Genomic DNA, 19,997 nt, shown 5'->3' with positions numbered 1-19,997 from the left:
CTATTGCAAACAATTTTAGGGAGAAGAGTTTGAAAACTATAAACTGGAATAGAAAAAAGAACACTTTTAATAAGAATAAGGCGACCACCAAAACTTAAAAATTGGAATCCCAGGAAGAAAGTTTGTTCTGCACTATAGAAATTAAATCATCAAAGAGGAAGGACTTCTTTCTGCCCTCATAAAGAGGAACACCCATATACTTTAAAGGCAAAAAACCTTGAGTAACGCCAGTAAGAGTCTTGATGGCCATAACACGATCAAAGGGAACTTTCTTTGCAGCAATAAAACAACACTTATGCTTGTTAAAAGACAAACCACTAAATAATTCAAATTGGTTAAAGAAACACATAATTCTATTAATCCTATTCATCGAGGCATTCGTAAAAATAATAAAATCATCTGCAAAATATAAACGGGAAATTTTAATGCCATCAAAAGTTCTAAAGTAGAGACTAGGATACTTATTAAAAAGATCAACAAGGCCTCTAGAGAGGTACTCAACAGCAATGATAAAGAGAGCAAGGGAAATAGGATCACCTTGTCTAAGCCCATGGGAAGCCTTAAAAAAATCATGGCTCTTATCATTCACAATAATGGAAAATTAAGGGCTTTTAATGCAAGTCTTGATGAGATTTATAAAATTAAGATTAAAACCAAATAAATTCAAAATGCTGTAAATAAAAGTCCAGTTAATATATAGGCTTTAGCAATATCCAGTTTGAGAATCATATTACCATCTCTCACCTTGACATCCAAATCTTGACAGAATTCTTAAGCCAACAAGATATTGTCAGCAATAGCACGAACTTTGATAAAGCTCATTTGACAAAGAGAAATCAACTTAGACAATAAAATAGTAATTTAACTGTGAGCACTAATATTGCAAGTAAGACATATATTGCTCAAGACTACTGAAAGCTCAATAATGGAAAGAATATAAATTTTAAGTAATAAAGTTTATATATTTATTTTTCTTTGTTTTTTATTTCTTGAGTCTGACCACATAAGAGTGTGTGCAATTGGTTGATTGTGGACACAAACATAAAGGGAGTGATATGAATTATAAAAGTTAAAATTTTTTGTGCATATCATATTATATGACTTAAAAACATACTATGTGATTAATATAGAAATAATGAGCTTAATGACTAATTAAAAAATTATTTTATGTAAACTAATTATACTGTACGATCGTGATTGTACTATACAATTCATTATGAACTAAAAACCCTAGCCGCTAGATTAATTTAAGTTAGATTTTTAAATTTGATTTCTGAACTAAACATACTATATGATATTTAAAATCTTGTTAAAATTAACCCCCATAATTAGTCAATGAAATCATAATTTAATTAATGATAATTGATTGTACTATATAATATTGATCATACCAAACAATTAGTAGAGATGAAATTTGGTCGTTCCAAAGATGATACCAAATGAAGCCATAATTTTTGAATTAATCATACCATATGATATTAATATTATATTGGATGAGCTACTTGAAATCAACTAACTGTAATGTATAATGATAGTAATATGGAATGATTAGCAGAGATGATTTTCAATCATCCCATGAATCGTCCTATATGAATAGAGGAAATAAAATAGATTGTATTGGATGTTCTTTGGATTATACTGGATGATCTCTGGATCGTACTATATTATGTGTTTAAATTAATTGAATAGCTAGTTTGAATGATTATTTACATCATATTGAATGGGACTAGTTTTGAATTGATTGTATTATACGAACTGGAATTATATTGTACGAACAATAAGAATTTGATTTTTTAGGGTTTCTTGAAGCCCATTAATTAAGCATATTTTAAAGATTCTCTTTGTAATGATGAGAGTGTTGCAACTCGAGCTTATGAGTTTATATTTTTGATGATAACAAATATTGTGGCTCATATTCTATTGTCTACATGTATTTGTAATATATTTTTGTTTGTATATTTACTGACTTTTTAGGATTATGGTACACCATTTAAGACTCATGATTTGGTTGATCAAGTTTGATTTATAATTTTCATTGGTGTATTTTTTGATTTCTTGAGTCATATCCTGTAAGGGTGTTTTCTTGCTTGTAACCTTGCACACACACACTTGGAAAATTTTTTGTATGCTTTTTAGAGTTTTTCATTTTTCACCACATCATCCAGGATGATCCAAAAATTGGCCTGGATGATCAATTAAAAAAGAAACCCTAATTAGGGCATCCTGATTAAGGCAGCCATAATTAAGTGCATTGTCATATATGATATTTGTATCAGTTGGGATGATATGCTTAAATAAAAAAGAATATGCCACCATGTCTATTTAGGTATCTGTTATTTTTGGACATCATCCAGGACATCATCCTAGATGATGAAATGTAATTATGCCTAAATTAATCTAATAATTAAGGAAAGTAATTAAGATTTGATTGCACGATCATATCATCCTAGATGATCTCAAGATCAGTCAGGACGATCAATTTATAAACCTTTTTTGTTCCTTGATGATCAAATATCAGCCTACTTCTATTAAGGGTGATGCTCTGGATGATATGTACTAAAATGAACTAATCAGCCAAGATGATCAAGTTATTTTTATATCATCCAAACATCCATTCAGCGAGATATTATGGACAATTTTTGATGACTTATACTAATCATACTGGATGATATCCTTTCATCTTGGATGATATGAACAAAAACCTTCTGATCATCCCAAATCATCTCGGCTGATTGAGCTAAATTTGTACTGATCGTACATGACGATATTTATATCATCATGGATGATAATATCTGTTTGTTGCTATTAAGAGAAAATTTAGAGCTCTTCTATTTAAGCTTTTTCAAAGACTTTAAAAAGGTCTTTGGTAACCATTGAAGCTTTGTTCTTCTGGAGGAAACTTGAAGAGAGAACTTGAAAGGGAGAGAGAAAAGGGTAGAGTTTGAGAGAGGGAGAAGATCCTTGGAGGGGGTTCCACTCAGTTGCTCTGGCAAGCTTGCACCTTAGTACCATCAGATTTAAGGTTCATCTTGAGTGAAGTTCTGGGAAGAAAAAGATCTCTTTGGTGTCAAAGGACTCAATTACTCCACCACATCAGAGAATGTGGAAGTAATTTTGTAAGGGCTTCTATACCTAACTGTGGGGGCTCAAAGAGAGACACTAAAGGTTTAGTGTAATACTCGGAGGGTGCCTCTGAGTAGTGGAAGTAGGTTAGGTTGGACCGAACCACTATAAATCTGATGTGTTCTTTCTTATTATTTTTTGCACTTTATTTTTTATTACGATTAACTGCTTAGGTGAAATCTCTGATTAATCTTTTTATTATTAATTTAATTCATTTTCATTATAAGAGTTAAAAAGAATTTTCTTTTAGTTAAATAAGTTTTAAATATCCAATTCACCCCCCTCTTGATTAGCCTTGAGACTAGTTCATTAGGGCTTAATATCCTTATCAAACTTTTAAGTGGTATCAGAGCGGGATTCATAAAATTTAATTTTTGAAAACTTTTGAATTTTGATCAATGGCTAACTTTTGGTAATGATAATATTACGGAAGGTTATTCAATCACTCGACCATCTTTATTTGAAAATATTACTTTTAATTTTTAGAAAATTTACATGTATAATTTCTTGCAATTAATTGATTATCGAATATGGCAAATGATTTTAATTGGTTATTCTATACCATCATGTGTTATAAATGGAATTAAATTTGATATTCCTTTTAATCAGTGAAGTGGGAAAAAACAAATTAATGCTCAATTAAATGCTAAATCATTAAACTATTTTTTTGTGCTTAAATTCTAAATATTATATATTTGTATCCACGTGCACTACTGACAAGGAAATTTGGAATAAATTACACATAATATATGAAGGCACTAGTGAAATTAAGCAATCTAGGTTGAATACTTTAATGAATGATTATGAACTATTTTACATGAAACCTTATGAGATAATCTTAGACATGTATACTAGGTTTATTCAAATTATGACATCATTATATGCTTTAGATAAAAAATTTTCAAACTCTGAAAAAGTCAATAAAATTCTACATTGTCTACTTGATAAGTTTGATGCCAAAGGTTTTGCTATTTGTGAATAAAAAATTTTGAATGAATATTCTATTGATAATTTGATTGGCTCGATCATTGCCTAAGAGCAAAGTTTGAGCTAAAGATTTTTGGGTGCAGGTGAAACGATAGTGCTAAAGACTGAAAATATGGAGAAAAGTGGCTTAGTTGGTGATGAAAGTGATGGCTGATCAAGCAAATTAGAAAGCTCACTAAAGCATAATCATCAACAAAAGTGGAATAAAGGTAAAAATGATAAGAATGTTAAGATTTATTCTGATGTTATTTACTTTAGATATAGGAAACATGGACATATGGAAAATTAGTGCTCTTATTTGAGAACTCTTCCTACAAAAAAAGGATAAAACTAAGCAAATTTTAAAAAGTGCAAATAATAAAAAGAAAAAAATCTCCTAGGCAAACCTAGCTTCTGAATCATCAGAGCATGAGCAAAATGATGTTTAAACTATTGTTTGTGTGTTTATTTATATATGCATATTTTTGTTCATTGTATTTTTATTTATTTCCTGTATCTTTCTTTGGGTTTATTCTTTTTCGTTTCTTTTTTTTTTACGTTAAAATTTTAAATGTCTTTACTTTTTCTTTTTGTGAAGTTTCTTTGTGATCAACACACACATATCATCTTTTTTTATTTTATATATATTTTATAAAACTAAATCTTTTTAAAGATTATTTTTTCTAAAAATGAAAAACCTATCTCCTATTTTTCATGAATTCTTATGTAAGTTATGGTTGACTTCTCTAAAAATAGTCGAAGGAAGGAAACTTATGATTTTGTCTCTCTCTCTTTTTTTAAAGAGGTTATTTTACTTTTGATTTAAAATCTCCATCATATTTTAAATTAGATTTTGAAACAAAACTTTTTCATCTCCCTATATTTTGCCCATCGTATAGGGATCTGTTGCAAATTGTTGAATCTGTCTCATAATTTTTTTAATCAAGTAGTACACTTTGTTAATAGAATGGGTTTGCTTTAGTTTTTAAATTATTAGAAAGGAAGCATATTTTATTAAAAAAAGTGACCAATGTCACCAAATTAAAAGATACGTAATGACGCAAAATTGAGAAAGGTATACAAAGTGTATCAAAAATTAAAAGACACACAAAGAGAAGCAAACAACTAACAATAGGCATAAAATGAGCCCAAAAAAAGTAAGCTTACCTTTCTTGTACTTCTTAAAGCTTAAGAAAATCAATGATATTTTTTGCACTTGAGCATGAAAATCATGATTTCTAATTCACCAATTTTTATAATAATCTTCTATTATATATATTTTATGAAAGGAGTTTTAAAAAAATTGGTATTTCTTTTTCTAATTTGTTCCTTGATTTAGATATTAGATTAAAAAAAATTTTAAGCCTTTAAAAGAACATGAACTTGGATTAATTATTTCTAAATTTCTAAACTTTTATAGGTTACACGTTGTCAATACATTCCTTACTAAGTTTTTGTATAAAATCAAGAGGTAAGTTTCTCATTTTAAGAATATTTAATTTTTTTCACTAGATCAGGGATCGTTTTATTTTTTAATCATTTTTTTGCCCCTTTTCTTTTTTATAATGTCAAAGGGGGAACGTACTATTATATTTGTATCCTTTTTTGAAAAAAAAATAAAAAAAATAAATTTTTTGATTTCCCTTGATTTAAATTTTTTTATTTTAGTGATGGGGAGATTAGGAGAAAATATTTTTATTTTTGCAAATTCAACTAGTAAGATTTGCCATCATCAAAAAGGAGGATTTTGTTCTAACTCGAGCTTTTGAGTTTATATTTTTTATTATAACAAATATTATGGCTCACATTCTATTATCTACCTATATTTGCAATATATTTTATTTGTGTGTTTACAAACTTTTAAGGATTATGGTGTATTATTCAAGCCTCAAGATTTGGTTGATCAAGTTTGATTTAATTTTCATTGATGTATTTTTTGATTTCTTGAGTCATGTCTTATAAGGGTGCTTGCTTGCTTGTAACCTTACACACACACACACTTTGAAAAATTTTTTATCTATTTTTTAGAGTTTTCTATTTTTGACGACATCGTCCGGGATGATCTAAAAATTGGCCAGGATGATGAGTTAAAAATAAAAAGCCTAATTATGGTATCCTTATTAAGGCAGCCACAATTAAGTGTATCATCCTGGATGATATTTATATCGACTAGGATGATAGGCTCAAATCAGAAAGAATCTACTGCCAGATCTATTTAGGTATCTGTTATTTTTAGACATCATCTAGGACATCATCCTGGATGATGAAATGCAATTATGCCAAAATTATTATGGTAATTAAAGAAAATAATTATGATTTGATTGCTCAATCATATCATCTTGAATAATCATAAGATCAGCCGGGATGATCAGTTTACAAACCTTAGTTATTCCTGAAAGATCAAACATCGGCCTACTTCTATTCAGGGTGATGCTCTGGATGATATGTATTGAATTGAACTAATTGGTCAGGATAATCATAATATTGGCCTAAACGATCAAGTTATTTTTACATCATCTAAACATCCATTCAGGGTGATGTTCTGGTTGATATTCAATGACTTATACTAATCATACTGGATGATATCCTATCATCATGGACGATATGAATAAAAACATTCTGATCGTCCTAAATCGTCCTGGCTGATTGAGCTAAATTATATATGAAAATATTTAATCATCCTGGATGATAATGTCAGTTTGTTGCTATTAATAAAAAATTTGGAGCTCTTCTATTAAGCTTTGTCAAAGACTTTAAAGGGTCTTTGGCAGTCATTGAAGCTTCATTCTTCTAAAGGAAACTTAAAGAAAGAACTTGAAAGGGAGAGAGGAAAGGATGGAGTTAGAGAGAGAGAGAAGATTCTTGGAGGGGGTTTCAAGGGAGTGTGGAGGGGATTCTCATAGTTTCTCCAGCCAGCTTGCACCTTAGTACCATCGGACTCAATATTCATCTTGAGGAAAGTTTTGAGAAGAAGAAGATCTCTTTGATCTCAAAGGACCCGACTACTCCACCGCACCGGGGAAGGTGGAAGTGATTTTGTAAGGGCTTCTTCGCCTAGCTGTAGGGGAAAAAGGAGAGACACTAAAGGTTTAGTGCAAAACTCGTAAGGTGCGTCCTAGGAGTGGACATAGGTCAAGTTGGACCGAACAATTATAAATCTAGTTTGTTCTTTCTTATTATTTTTTGCACTTTATTTTTATTGTGATTAACTGTTTATGTGAAATCTCTGATTAATCTTTTTATTATTGATTTAATTCATTTTCACTGTAAGATTTAAATTTTTTTTTTAGTCAAAGATGTTTTAAATATCCAATTCATCCTCGCCCCCTCTTGGTTAGCCTTGGGACTAGTTTATTAGGGCTTAACATCCTTATTAAACTTTCAGAGAGGATTGTGTGACTGCTGATGGTACTATAAGAGAGAAACTTTGAGAAATCATGGGTTTGAGAGTAAGGAGAAGGTGAGGTTGAGTGTGAGGAATGAGTGTGAGGGGATCATACGGCTGCTCTAGGTTAGCTACACCCTTGCTCCTCCTTTGGCCTTAGTGAGTCTTTGTAATATCTCTAATGAGAGAGGCTTCTAGGTCAAGTATTTGAGGTACTCTACTTTCTCCAAAAGAGAGAAAAAGGAGCTGAGATTCTATGCCTTCTCCAAGAATAAGGAAAATGAGTCAAGGTCTGCTGCCAACACCAGGAGGGCAACATAATCTCTAGCACTTCGCCGCATCAGGTTTGGTGACTGTGAGTTTATAAGGGCTTCTCCACTCTATTGTGAGAACAAAAGAAGAGACTCTTTATTTTAGTATAATTCTTAGAGTGGATGACTCTAGGGAGTGGATGTAGGTCAAGATTGATGAACAACTTTAAAAACTCTGGTGTGTTTTTTTTCTTTTTCGCACTTTTATATTTCCTGCATTTTTATTTATGTTATAGCTACTTGGGAAATTTGTTTATTATTCCTTTATTTTGTAAATCAAAATATCATCAAAATAAAATTAATATTTTTTAATAAACTCATTTGCTTCTACAATCAATTAGAATTTGGTTTTTAATTTTTTAAAATTGTTAAAACATATTGTCATTATTATTTTAGAGTTAAGAATTTTTTAAGAAAATTACCAATTAACCCCCCCCCCCCTCTTGATGAGCCCCAGGCTAGGAGATTATTGATTAATAGTTCAGGATCATGTTTGAGATTATAAGTATTTTTTTTTTAATTTTTGTACAAGCATGGCCAGTTTATCTTTTAGTTATGTAGTTTATGCATGTAGCCATGTACTATAGTGTGTGTGTGTGTGTGTGTATATATATATATATATATATATTGATGAAATAAAAAAACTTTGTAGAAAATTTCTTTTTTTTTTTTGTATTTGGATATTTTAGTATCTATGTAGTTTATAGTTTATTTCATATAAATATTGGCAAAAAGTTTGAAATAATTAATACTAGATCTTGGGATTTTCTTGTCAAAGCTAAGCATGATAGGACATGTCTCAGTCGGGTTGGGTGGTGACAATATAAGATATATTTTTTTGGAGTTTTAGCATGTGTTTCTTATTACAACACTATAAATTAAGGGAAAAAGAGTTTATAGGAGATACTTTAATTCTTTTTTGTTATATCACTCTCTTATATTTTTATTCTTTTACGAGTTTAATAAAAATGAGTTTACTTGTCATTTATTCTTTATATGGCTAATTCTCTTATTTTGGATTGATGATGTAACGTACATATTAAGTACTAATCAAAATACTTATTCTTTAATAAATAAATGATATTTTTAATATCATCATATTCTTTATTTAATACATATAGTGGTGATATGTGTAGCTCAAATATAGTATGAACTTTTATATAATTCAAAAGTTCACTCCACAACCTCCATCACTAGTCATTATGGTGCTCATCCTATACACCATTCACCAGTGCTCTCTCAATATTTCCCCACTCACCCAAAGGTAAATCCTCCATCCTTACTCTCCCACCAATTAGAGGCCAAAATGTGTATATATAGCATGGTATATGTGTAAAGTATACTTTAATATGCTGCAACTTTATCTTTTTTCTATATAGCCCTTACTATATTGCTTGGAATTCTATAAGTAAGGAGTGATGATTACTATTCAAGACTCAAAAAAATTTTAGAAAAAATCCTAGGGTGTCTCTCAAACAAGTAGGGAAATTTCTAGTTATCTGAGATCTCTGGTTTTCCTCTACTCTTCCTTTCTACTCCCCACTCTCAGTCAATGGTTCTTTTCCTCTTCGGGTAAACTTGCTATTAAAGCCATGTATCATCCATAGGCAAACTTGGATTTAACATAAATGAAAAAAGTACCCTAATTGGCACTAATTAGAAGGTGGCTTTTATGATTGTTATAATATTTATGAAAATTTTATAAGATATTATATGAATGTTACTTTCTTAATCATATGATGTAAGTTCATTTACAATATCATTTATAAATATAGTTATTATTAAATTATATTATATTATTTTTTGTTTAAGGCAAGCATGCATATTATTTCAAAAATTTTATGGTGTTATTGTCAAATTTGGAAATATGATGTAATTACTAAGTGTTACAACACACTTATATCCTTTAACAAATATATTCATACACATTTAGAGAAATGAAATAAGCAGAATAAGAGAAAATGTGTATTATATACATGATAATATATGATAGAAATATTTATTTCAAATTGCTATATATTTTCATAAATGAATTTTGAAGTTTTAGTGGCTTTTTTCAATGTAATATTATTAGTAAATAAAAATTCCAATTTTGTGTCACATAATCTATTCCCTTCTTATTAATTCAAGCCTTCCAGCTGAGTCGTGACATGCGCCTAGTAGGTCACTAAAATGACCTTATGCCTCGTTGACATTGGTCATTTTAGGTCATCCATCCAAGGATTCTTCATCATTGACTGACCCAACAAACATTTAACCTAAAGGAACTCGCCGCAAAGTAAAAAATTGGGCCCAAGGAGAATAATCACGTTAAGCATCTATCATATTGTGACGTGTGTCTTGAGCATTTCATATTGGGTCTCATTTATAACTATATTTCTATCTTTTTTTGGTGTAACATTCTCTATAGCCATTCCTATAAATCAAGTGCAAAGAGATAATTTTTGATCTTTTGGGACCTTTCTTAAAGCCATATTGAACTAGTAGAGCATTTACCTCTTTGCTTTCCTCATGAATTTTCAAAATATTATTCTTTATTTCATATTATTCATTATAAGCTCTCAGGTCTTTATCTCTCAAGTTTACTTATTTTTAAGGTCAAATATAACAAACAAATTTGGATTCGAAAAACATATCATTTCAACTTTCTCAAATAGCAATAAACATTGTATAATGAGGATGCCCCTAATAAAGAGAAACAAACCTTTAGAATATTTTGAGCTAAAAGATGTATTCTTATCATTCTCTCTTCAAAGCAAAGCACGCCAATTTCCCTTTCAAGGCAAAGACATCATCATCCATATTCACACCTACAATACCAATCAATTTTAAATAAAATACATAGATAAAGTCTAGAACCATTTCATTCACATTAATTAACAATACCTACTTAAAATTTAAGTAATACCAACACTTGATTATGTCTTTGTAATTATTATTTAAAAATTTTTGAATTTATTTACATATTAATACTATATATAATATTTATTTTATACTAATTTAAAATAAATTTAATCTTTTTAAAAATTTATTGAACATGTGAAGCCTGGAAGCACCGTGCTTCAGCATGTTTGAGCTCAAGCTCATTTGCCAATGTTGTGTTTGAACTAACGGACTTTTTTCTCGAACATGTTCAAGCTCGTTTAAAACTCAAGCTCATTTGCCAATGTTGTGTTTGAGCTCACGGGCTTTTTTTCATACATGTTCGAACTCGTTTAAAACTAATTTGTTCGAGCTAAGTTCATGTTCGTATTCAAGCATGATTCATTTAGGCTTGCCGAGCATAGTTTAATAAAATAAATATTATTTTTATTTTGAAGGAGTTGCTCTTGTCGTTAAGACATATTCTGGCTTGTTAGGCCGACAGCAATAATGCTACGTTGAGCTGATCAGCTGGCCAGCAAAGCTCTTTATTTTTATTTATAGAGGGCATCTCTTCCACGGAGTGGGACTAAGCCAACAGTTTTTTTTTCAAATGAAACGGGCAGCGGAGAGCACAGACACAGTAAAGCGGAAGTTTAAAAACATGACCAGGGAAATTTTCTTTCTATTTTTTTTTTATTGCGTGATGTTGTTGGATCATTGGAAGAATCCGATGTTTGAAGGATTTTATCACAATTCAGGGAACAACAAAAACACAAGTTCTAAGACTTTAAAGAGTATAATATTTCATTCAATGTCTCAACTTTTCTTACATCATAGTATATATAATAATGAGATGGAAAATTAGAGAAAACTAGAAAGTTCTAAAATCCTATAATAAGCTTGTAACAAACTATATAACATATGTCTAAGAAACAATTTAAGCTAAAATGCTCTGCATCATTGCGGGACCGGAGCGAGATTTTTTTTTTTCTTTTTTTGTATACATAAAGTGTTATAATTAGTTAAAATAAATTATTTAATTTAAGAATATTTAATTTTCAATTTCTAACAGAATACTAATCGAACTTTTTAGTCGAACTCTAATCGAATTTATTCACGAGCTATAAACAATGTTGTCCGTGAACATAAACGAAACAAATGCTAGGTTGTTCAAATTTATTTATTTAGCTATCAAATATTTATAAAAGTTGTTGGTGCTCATTTATTTACTTTATCAATCAAACATAAACAAATTCTTATATAATCAAATCACAAGTAAAGCATCAAATATTAGGTTCATTCGCAGCATTGCAGTATGCATCTCAGATGTCTGAAGATGGAAGAAAAAATTATATTTTTTTAATTAATATTATTTTTTTATTTTATCGAACCGGGACAAAGAAAGATATGATTCGGGTACCGGTCCATCCGCTTGTAAAAAATCGGCGGTCCATTTTTAATCCTTTCAAAATCGAGGTTCTATATCCGGAAACCCTAGATTTCTCCTTTCCCCTTTGCCCTTTCCCCAACCGGAACTCGTCCCCCGTACTAAAACACTCCAATCCATCGCTTCTGAAAAAAAGAATTCCCTCGCCATGCCCGGTCCCACTTCACTCTCTCTGATGCCATCGCCGTCGTCCCCACCGTTGCCATCGCGGCCGGTGTCGGATCTCTTAATCTATAACCCTACCCCTGTTCCTTCCTCTGGCGCCATCAATGCTGTGCCCCTTCAGATGCAGCCGGATACAGCGGATCCAAAAGGCGCCGGCGGGAAGAAACGCGACGGAGGCTCTTCAAAGGATCGGCACACGAAGGTGAACGGGCGTGGGAGGAGAGTACGGTTGCCGCCTATCTGCGCGGCGAGGATCTTCCAGTTGACGCGGGAACTCGGTCATAAATCCGACGGGCAGACCATCGAGTGGCTTCTTCGTCAGGCGGAACCCTCTATCCTCGCCGCCACTGGTAGCGGATTCACTCAAACCCCTTCCGCCGCCCCATCGCCTGCGTCCCCACCACCGCCACCACCGCAGCCCACTGGTTTCTTCCAGTTCAGCGGTATTATGGACTACGGTGCTGCCTTTAAAGGATTTGGTTTCCCCGCCGTTTCTGACGGAGGAGAAGATTTGGGGGTGGGATTCCGGCATATGCCGTACTACACGGCGATGCTGATGCGTCCGGTAACCGCCGATGATGACGACAGCCGCGCCGTTTTATTGCAACAGGAGGATTAGCTGACTTTTTTTTTTTTTTTCCTTTTAGGATTGTATGATTTGTAGTGAGAGTAATTCTCTGAATATCAGAACTCATAATATGGATATGGTTGTTCATGGTATTTTGAAGTGGTATACAGGCTACCTAACCTTTTACTATTTATGGAGGTAAATTTTTAGTAAAAGTTATTTGCCTCGATCCTATATCTGAAAACCCTAAACCCTGCCATGATTTATTTTCAAGTTCTCTGCCTTGCTTAGTTATAAAAAATAAAAAAAAAAAGTTTAGGGTTTACTTGGTATATTTTACCTAATTATTTAACTAAATTCTTTGTTATTTTCAATAACTGATTTTTTACGGCGTGGTTATGATTCTCTGTTTTTTTTGGCAATTATTTATTAATTGCTGATTTACTTTTATTTTATATTCACTTATAATCGTTTGAACTAAGTTAATTAAGGCATTTTCACGCCTTTACTCGTTCACCGAGGCAACTCAAATTCGCCCAAAGGGCTATATGGAACTCGTCAACATTGTTCTTTGTCAACTTTCCCAGCATACAATGTCAACTTAGTACTCGACAAAAAGTGGGATACTTGACATGAGGCCGGCTCTACCGTTCCTTCCCAACAATGTCAGCTCTACTAGCAAGATCGTCTTTTTTTTCACTTGATGTTAGTCCCATAATGTCTTCCCCAGCAATACGAATGTCGGTCGTCAGTCTCGTGAGGAAACTCCTCTTCTGCCACATGTTGTCTTGTAATGCCATCCCAACGAGAACAAAATCATCTTCTCCTCTCCCCCACCGCAATGCTTTCCCAATTATGTTGCACGATGGCGATCCCATCAACGAACTCGTCTTCTTATTACTTGTCATTGATTTTACGAGCTCTTGGCGCGTTTGTGCTTGGTTTGAACCCAACATTTTCGAGACTGATTTTAACCCACATGTTCTAACCATGGTTTAAACCAGCCAGTTCAAACTAGCATGTCTCCAGTACCGCAGCATGGTTAAGACACATTTAAATTAGGTTCAAATTTGAACTTGTTTGAATTACTATCATTTTTGACAAGTTCAAATAAATAAGCCGTCCATCACTATAACAACAACACCATCAAATCTTTATCACACTATATTGGATCGGTTTCTCCTAGTTTTCTTTTTGCTTTGAGATATCCATTGCTGTACATTAGCAATGATTTCCTCTCGCCCTCCCGCGCCTTAGCCAAGGAACAAAAAAGTTGAATAGAAGAGCTAGAAATGAAATTTCCTAAAACTTAGAATTGAGTTTGAGTTAAATTTGAATGAATGGGTCATTATAGTTCAAATTAGCTTGACATGACTCGACTTAACCTAATTTAGTTTAAATTGATGAGGTTTGATTTGAATTGGTTCATGTTGCTTTAATTTTGGCTCAAGTTGATTTGATTTGACTTGCAATAATTGATAGTTTTAATTAATGCTGATCCTAAGTCCAAATGAAAAAAAAAAATCAGAGGAATTTAAAAAAAAAATAAAAAAAGATAATTTTGTAGTATAAAACAATAACATGTATGTTTTTTTTTTGGGACATTTAGGCCATTTAAGGCAAACTCACACACACGACGCATACACATAGACTCGAACCTTAAACCTCTTAGTTGGAAGCCTTAGCTCTCAACCAATAGGCCAAGGAGAGTTGTGTGTTACTTAACCTTGAATTCTGCTCCAAAATTTTAACCTGTTTCAGTTAGTTGCATACCAACCTACTACAAGCTTTTTAGATTGAAACAATTGCAACTAAAAAAAGATTATGAATCCAAAAAGAAACAAAAGAGATTATGAATATAAGGGCCCATTTCTTATATTTTGGTGGTTAATTAATATACAGGCCATGTCCAAATTTTTTTAAAAAATGAATCCCATTACATGAGATTAAAATCGGAAATGTTTGATGCAAACCAACGCACTGGCCAACCACCAAAAAAAGAATATAAAATAAAATAGCGTTTGGATATTTTAATAGATTTTGTAGGCTAATTTTACTATACATATGTCATCACATATTATCTCTTAATAAAATTAAACTTGTAGCATTTCAGAACATTCATAGTGCTAGAGAAAGAGTTTTGACGTCCTAACTTTGCACAAAAATCCATCATACCCATATATAAGAAATGAGTATAAGAATTATAAGAGACACTAAGGTTTTTATTTGAAAAATCGAGTAAAGAGATAAATCTTGAGGCATGGCCTAGTAAAAATAATTTCACTATTATTTGTATTTGATTGCAAGTGACGCCCTTCCTCCAGGGGAGGCAATAATACTAAACATGTAAAATTATTCAAATTGGAGGAGCTCCGTGGCAGAAATCAAATATAAACCCTAGTGTTGAAGTTGATGTTGATGGTGTGCATTGATCTTATAAGTGGTGTGTGTTGGCATTATTGGTTGGTGATTAAGTCAATAGGCGTCATAGTAACCATGTTATAATGATTAGAAGATTTTTGGTTGGCGGACTGCAGTCTGTGGGGCAATGGAGGTTGGAGGACTATGGTCAGTGGGAGATGGAGATTGGAAGGACCATAATCAAGCGACAATGGTTAAAGGACCTAGCGGGTGGTTGTGGTTGGCCGACCATATTCGGCAGGCAATGAACGTCAGAAAATTAAAGTTAGGCAACGGTGGTTCATTTACCATAGTCAGGTGACGAGTGTCAAATGACCGTAGTTGAACATGTTGAAACTCGTTCACTATGAATTAGGTTGTTAAACCTAAGCTTATGTCCCACGGCTAACTAAGAGGGGGGTGAATTGGTATTTAAAAAATTTAACCCTCTTTTTAAATTAGGAAACAAAAATAAAACTTTAGTGAATTTTTCTAGAAAATATTTTTCAACCACAGTTTTAAAAGTAAAAACAAAAAAATAAAAAAGCAGCGAAAAAATAAAGACACGAGGTTTATAGTGGTTCGGTCAAAACCAGACTTACATCCACTCCTCGGAGGCACCATCTGAGTATTGCACTAATGCCACTACCACTAGTGACTCTCCCTTTGCACCCACAGTAAGGCGGAAAAGCCTTTCCAAACACTCTTTCCACCACTACCCGATGCGGCAGAGAACCGTCATGCTTTTACACTCTCCCGGTGTGGGCAGAGAACCCTTCATCCTTTCACACTCTCCTAGTGTGGGCATAGAAACCTTTATCCTTTCACACTCTCTTAGTGTGGGCAGAAAACCTTCGTCCTTTCACACTCTCCTAGTGTGGGCAAAAAACCCTCGGCTGTTCACACTCTTCAAGTGTGATAGAAAACCGGATCTCCTTGACAGATATTCTTCATAAGAATTCTAGAAGGAAGAGAGAAAAGAGTGAAGTAATCACAAACCAAGAGTAAAGAGTCTTACCTTTGAGTACCAAGTGAAACCTTCACGCTCCAATGGCAAGAAATCTCCTTCAAACACTCTCTCACACTCTCTTTTTGACTCTTCTTTCAATAGGCACGAAGATCAGTAGGCAAAATGATTAAGTGGCAGTTTAGTTTGGAGTATTCATAGGAAAGACACAAAAAACCGTCCAAAAACTGCAAATTTTCAAGTCAATACGCATTCGATCGTCCCGTACGATCGTGGATTGTCCTGGAAAATTTTACTTAAATGCGCTGGAAACGAACATAATATATATGGGTACGAAATGACTTCATACACACACATCATCACGTACGAACTAGGTTCGTCCGGTTATTCCATAGGTCGGTTACCAAAAACTGTAGAACGTTACTAAAATTTCAGAGCCGGTTTACTTCGTCCTGGGACGAATATGGATTAATCCGAAAGAAATTTTTCAAGAGAGAAACTCGTCCCGGGACGAATACACTTCGTTCTCGATGAAAATACTCTAGAGAGCAACTCATCCTGGAACGAATACACTTCATTCTAAACGAAAATTTTATAGAGAGCATTTTGTCCTGGGACGAATACACTTCATCCTGGACGATCAGAACTTAGAAAAATTTTCTTCAACTCCAGTTCGTTCCATTGCTCTTACGAGGAGATAACTGACATGATCGTCCCGTATGAATTATGTTCGTCCCGTATGATCAGTACAAATTTCTCAAGATCTCCTAAAGTGTGTGTGTATTCACTCAATTACAATCACTCCCTCTCAAACTCAATTCAAAGAAAAATACAAGTTTTAAATATACAAAGTATCTCATGTTGAATTTGATTTGAAATCTTTGTAGTCTGGAGTTTGATTTTTCTGAAATGTTAGTACACACAAGAGCAAAAACAACTCTTCCAAAAAATGTTAGGAGATAACTATACATAAAACAATAATATTTGAAATCATCAAAACTATACAAGTTGCAAGAATTTAAAACATGCAAATAGCAACTCTTTTAATAGAACAATGGTGGTCCAAAGATTATAGTCAAGTGAAGGTGGTCCAAGGATTATAGTCAGACAACCATAGTTGGATGACCGCGCTTAGTCGGCAATGGAGGTCAAAAGAAATTAGTTTTGTTGTGATGGTTCATGGATGGTAGTCGGGTGATAGTGTTCCGAGAATTGTACTTGATGAGCAGCATTAGTTAAAGGGCCATAGTTTTATGATAGTGGGCAGATGAATGTAGTTATGTGATAGCAGTTAGATGGATTGTAGTCGAATAATGGTGCTCTGAGAACTTAATAGGGCAATGGTGGTCTTGGGACCAAAATTGCCATGCAATAATAGTCAGAGCATTATACACAAGTGTTGGTGGTTGAAAGACTATAGTCAGTAGGAGACGATGCTCAGAATAACCTTTTGTCAGGTGATGTGTAATACCCACTATTATATAACTTGGTTGATTTTACGTATTATAGTACATAATCTAACTTGTTCTAATATTTTTATGAAATTTTAGTGATTCAAGGTATAATTTAAGTCTAAGAGCTCTATGGCACCAAGATGGGTAGCATTGCAATATTTTTCTCTCTGTTTGAGAGGAGAAATATGGGATGTTATGGTGATAGGTGGCAACACTATGAAACCAAGCCCTCAAATGGTGAGATTCTAAAATAGATATTGGGTCAAAATGATAATTTATAAATATTAAAATGTCTAAATAATTTATTAAATACCATCAACTAGCCCTTTACCAGATGTTAAGTGTAAATTAAGTACTGTGTATTATATTTGAATTTCAATGAAAATGTGTTATTTTAGTTGGTGTTGTCTAGAAAATAATCAGAAATGACAATAAATATAAAGTACAACATAGCGCTGTGGCACCAGATGAAGTAAGGTCGTTACGTTGAAATCAACTCCATTGAAGCACCATTTTTAGACAGTGCAGTGCTGCTGCATTAATAGCACCAATGCATTGAAATATTTAGCTTGACAGAATTGAGTTCTTGAGAAAAAGAATGCCATAATGGTACACTTCAAAGTGCTCCAGCATCAAAAACTTCACCCATGCATCTCAGTTCTTAGATTTCTTGATCCCTGCGGCGTAGGAGTTAGATTAGTGAAAGCATGTGTCTGTTCACTTAGTAGCCATTCCATGTCATCAAGCACCACAGTGGAGCAAACCAGTTATCACTAAGGTGATAGTTCAACTTCAAGTGCCTCAACACCACCTTATTAAGAACAACGATGCTTGAGATCATTTTTGTGTTTTTCTATAAAAAGTTGTTCAGTCCTGTTTGTAAAGGAGTTCAATCACTTGAGTAAAATTTAGTATATTTTTAGTATACTTCTCTAATACTCTCTTAGAGTAAAATTTAAGAAAGGCTATAGATTTCTAAGATACAATCTTTGAGAGAGTTTATCTTGTATTTATATAAGCAATCTTGTAAGTGGAAGAAGAAAGAGTGTAGACAAGATACTTTGATTCTTTATGGTGATAAAATTTTATTACTTCTCTTATATTTTAATTATTCTATGAATATAATGAAAATGAGTTTGATTGTTATTTTTTCTATGCTTGGCTTGATCTCTAATTTTGGATTGATAATGTAAAGAGCATATTAAGTGTGTGTATATATATATATATATATATATATATATATATATATGGAAGGTCGGCCGCGAGGGCCGTAGGAGCGGGCGAGCCAGTAGTGTGGGCCAGGCAAGTTCAGGTGAGTCGGCACAGCGGGCCAGAGCAAGCCTTGGGTGGGTCGGCACTGCTGGCTGTAGGTACGGCTGACCGACTTTTAATTCGGTGCCATCGGCGGAGGCGATGGCGCCCGACTGGCCAGTACGGTTGGTTCAGCTATCTACACGAATTCAGGTTTTATTTTTGGTCCGAAAAGCCAAAATCAAACATTTTTGGGGTCCTCGGGACCATTTTTTGATGTTCCAAACTCAATTTCGGCACTTTTAAAGCCATTTGGGGATCATACACGCAATATATGATTTCAAATCAAACGAAAAATTCTCCAAAGTTTGTGACGTGTATTGTTAGACTCATGGAGCTTCGACATCTGAAAATAGAGGGGCAACTGATATATCATTAAAAAATTATCTTGATCGGGCACAAATCTCGAGGCAAAATCAGATTTGAAGTTTAAAAAATTAAATCTAGGATCATCTGAACTCTGATTTCAGCAAACTTATAGTCAAATTGAGCATATCAAAAATACAAACCCAACGACACCAAATCAACTCAATCCGAGCCCAAATGAGTATGAATCGAAGACTTGAAACACTGTTAGAAGGTTCAAACCACAATTTTGATTACCAAGGTATTTTCAAACAAGACATGCTTATAGTCGAATCAAGCGGCTCAACGAGACAAATCCAATGAGCCCAAGATCGTCGAATTTTGATATTGTTAAAACCATCAAATTTCTGACAAACGATCCACAATCAAGGGATTCAATATCATTCGTCCATCCGAACCACTCCACATTTGCCCTTGATCCTCCTCCTATTTGTGGGTCATGCCATCCTTAAAAAACTATAAATAGTCCTTCATTTTTCTTGAGGGAAGACCCAAGCAATAAAAGCAAGAAGGAAGAAGGACAAGAGAAGAAGGGAAGGAGGGAAGAAACTCCTCCTCAACCACCGGCAGATTTCCGCTTGACTTTTAAGTCATGCTAGAGTTTCGCCCGACGTTCAAATGGTGACGCCGGAGTTCTGCCCGACCTTCAAGTGACGTCGGAGTTCCGCC

General features: G+C 33.4%; 1 protein-coding gene across 1 annotated transcript; it reads left to right on the top strand.

The window, feature by feature from the left end:
* Positions 1–12,123: 12,123 nt before the first annotated feature.
* Positions 12,124–13,045, top strand: LOC110102228 (transcription factor PCF1). The gene has a single exon (XM_020830471.2). The coding sequence runs from the start codon at positions 12,246–12,248 to the stop codon at positions 12,879–12,881; it is 636 nt and encodes a 211-aa protein (XP_020686130.1). The 5' UTR covers positions 12,124–12,245; the 3' UTR covers positions 12,882–13,045.
* The last annotated feature ends 6,952 nt before the right edge of the window (positions 13,046–19,997 follow it).

This window comes from Dendrobium catenatum, unplaced genomic scaffold (genome assembly GCF_001605985.2).
Source record: "Dendrobium catenatum unplaced genomic scaffold, ASM160598v2 fragScaff_scaffold_1059, whole genome shotgun sequence".
Taxonomy (NCBI): Eukaryota; Viridiplantae; Streptophyta; class Magnoliopsida; order Asparagales; family Orchidaceae; genus Dendrobium; species Dendrobium catenatum.
Note: the sequence above shows the minus strand (reverse complement) of the source record. Positions and strands in the feature narration are given on the sequence as shown.

Bases quoted from the DNA above. Each gene is read 5' to 3' on its own strand.
- LOC110102228 (XM_020830471.2), top strand. From the start codon at position 12,246: ATGCCCGGTCCCACTTCACTCTCTCTGATGCCATCGCCGTCGTCCCCA.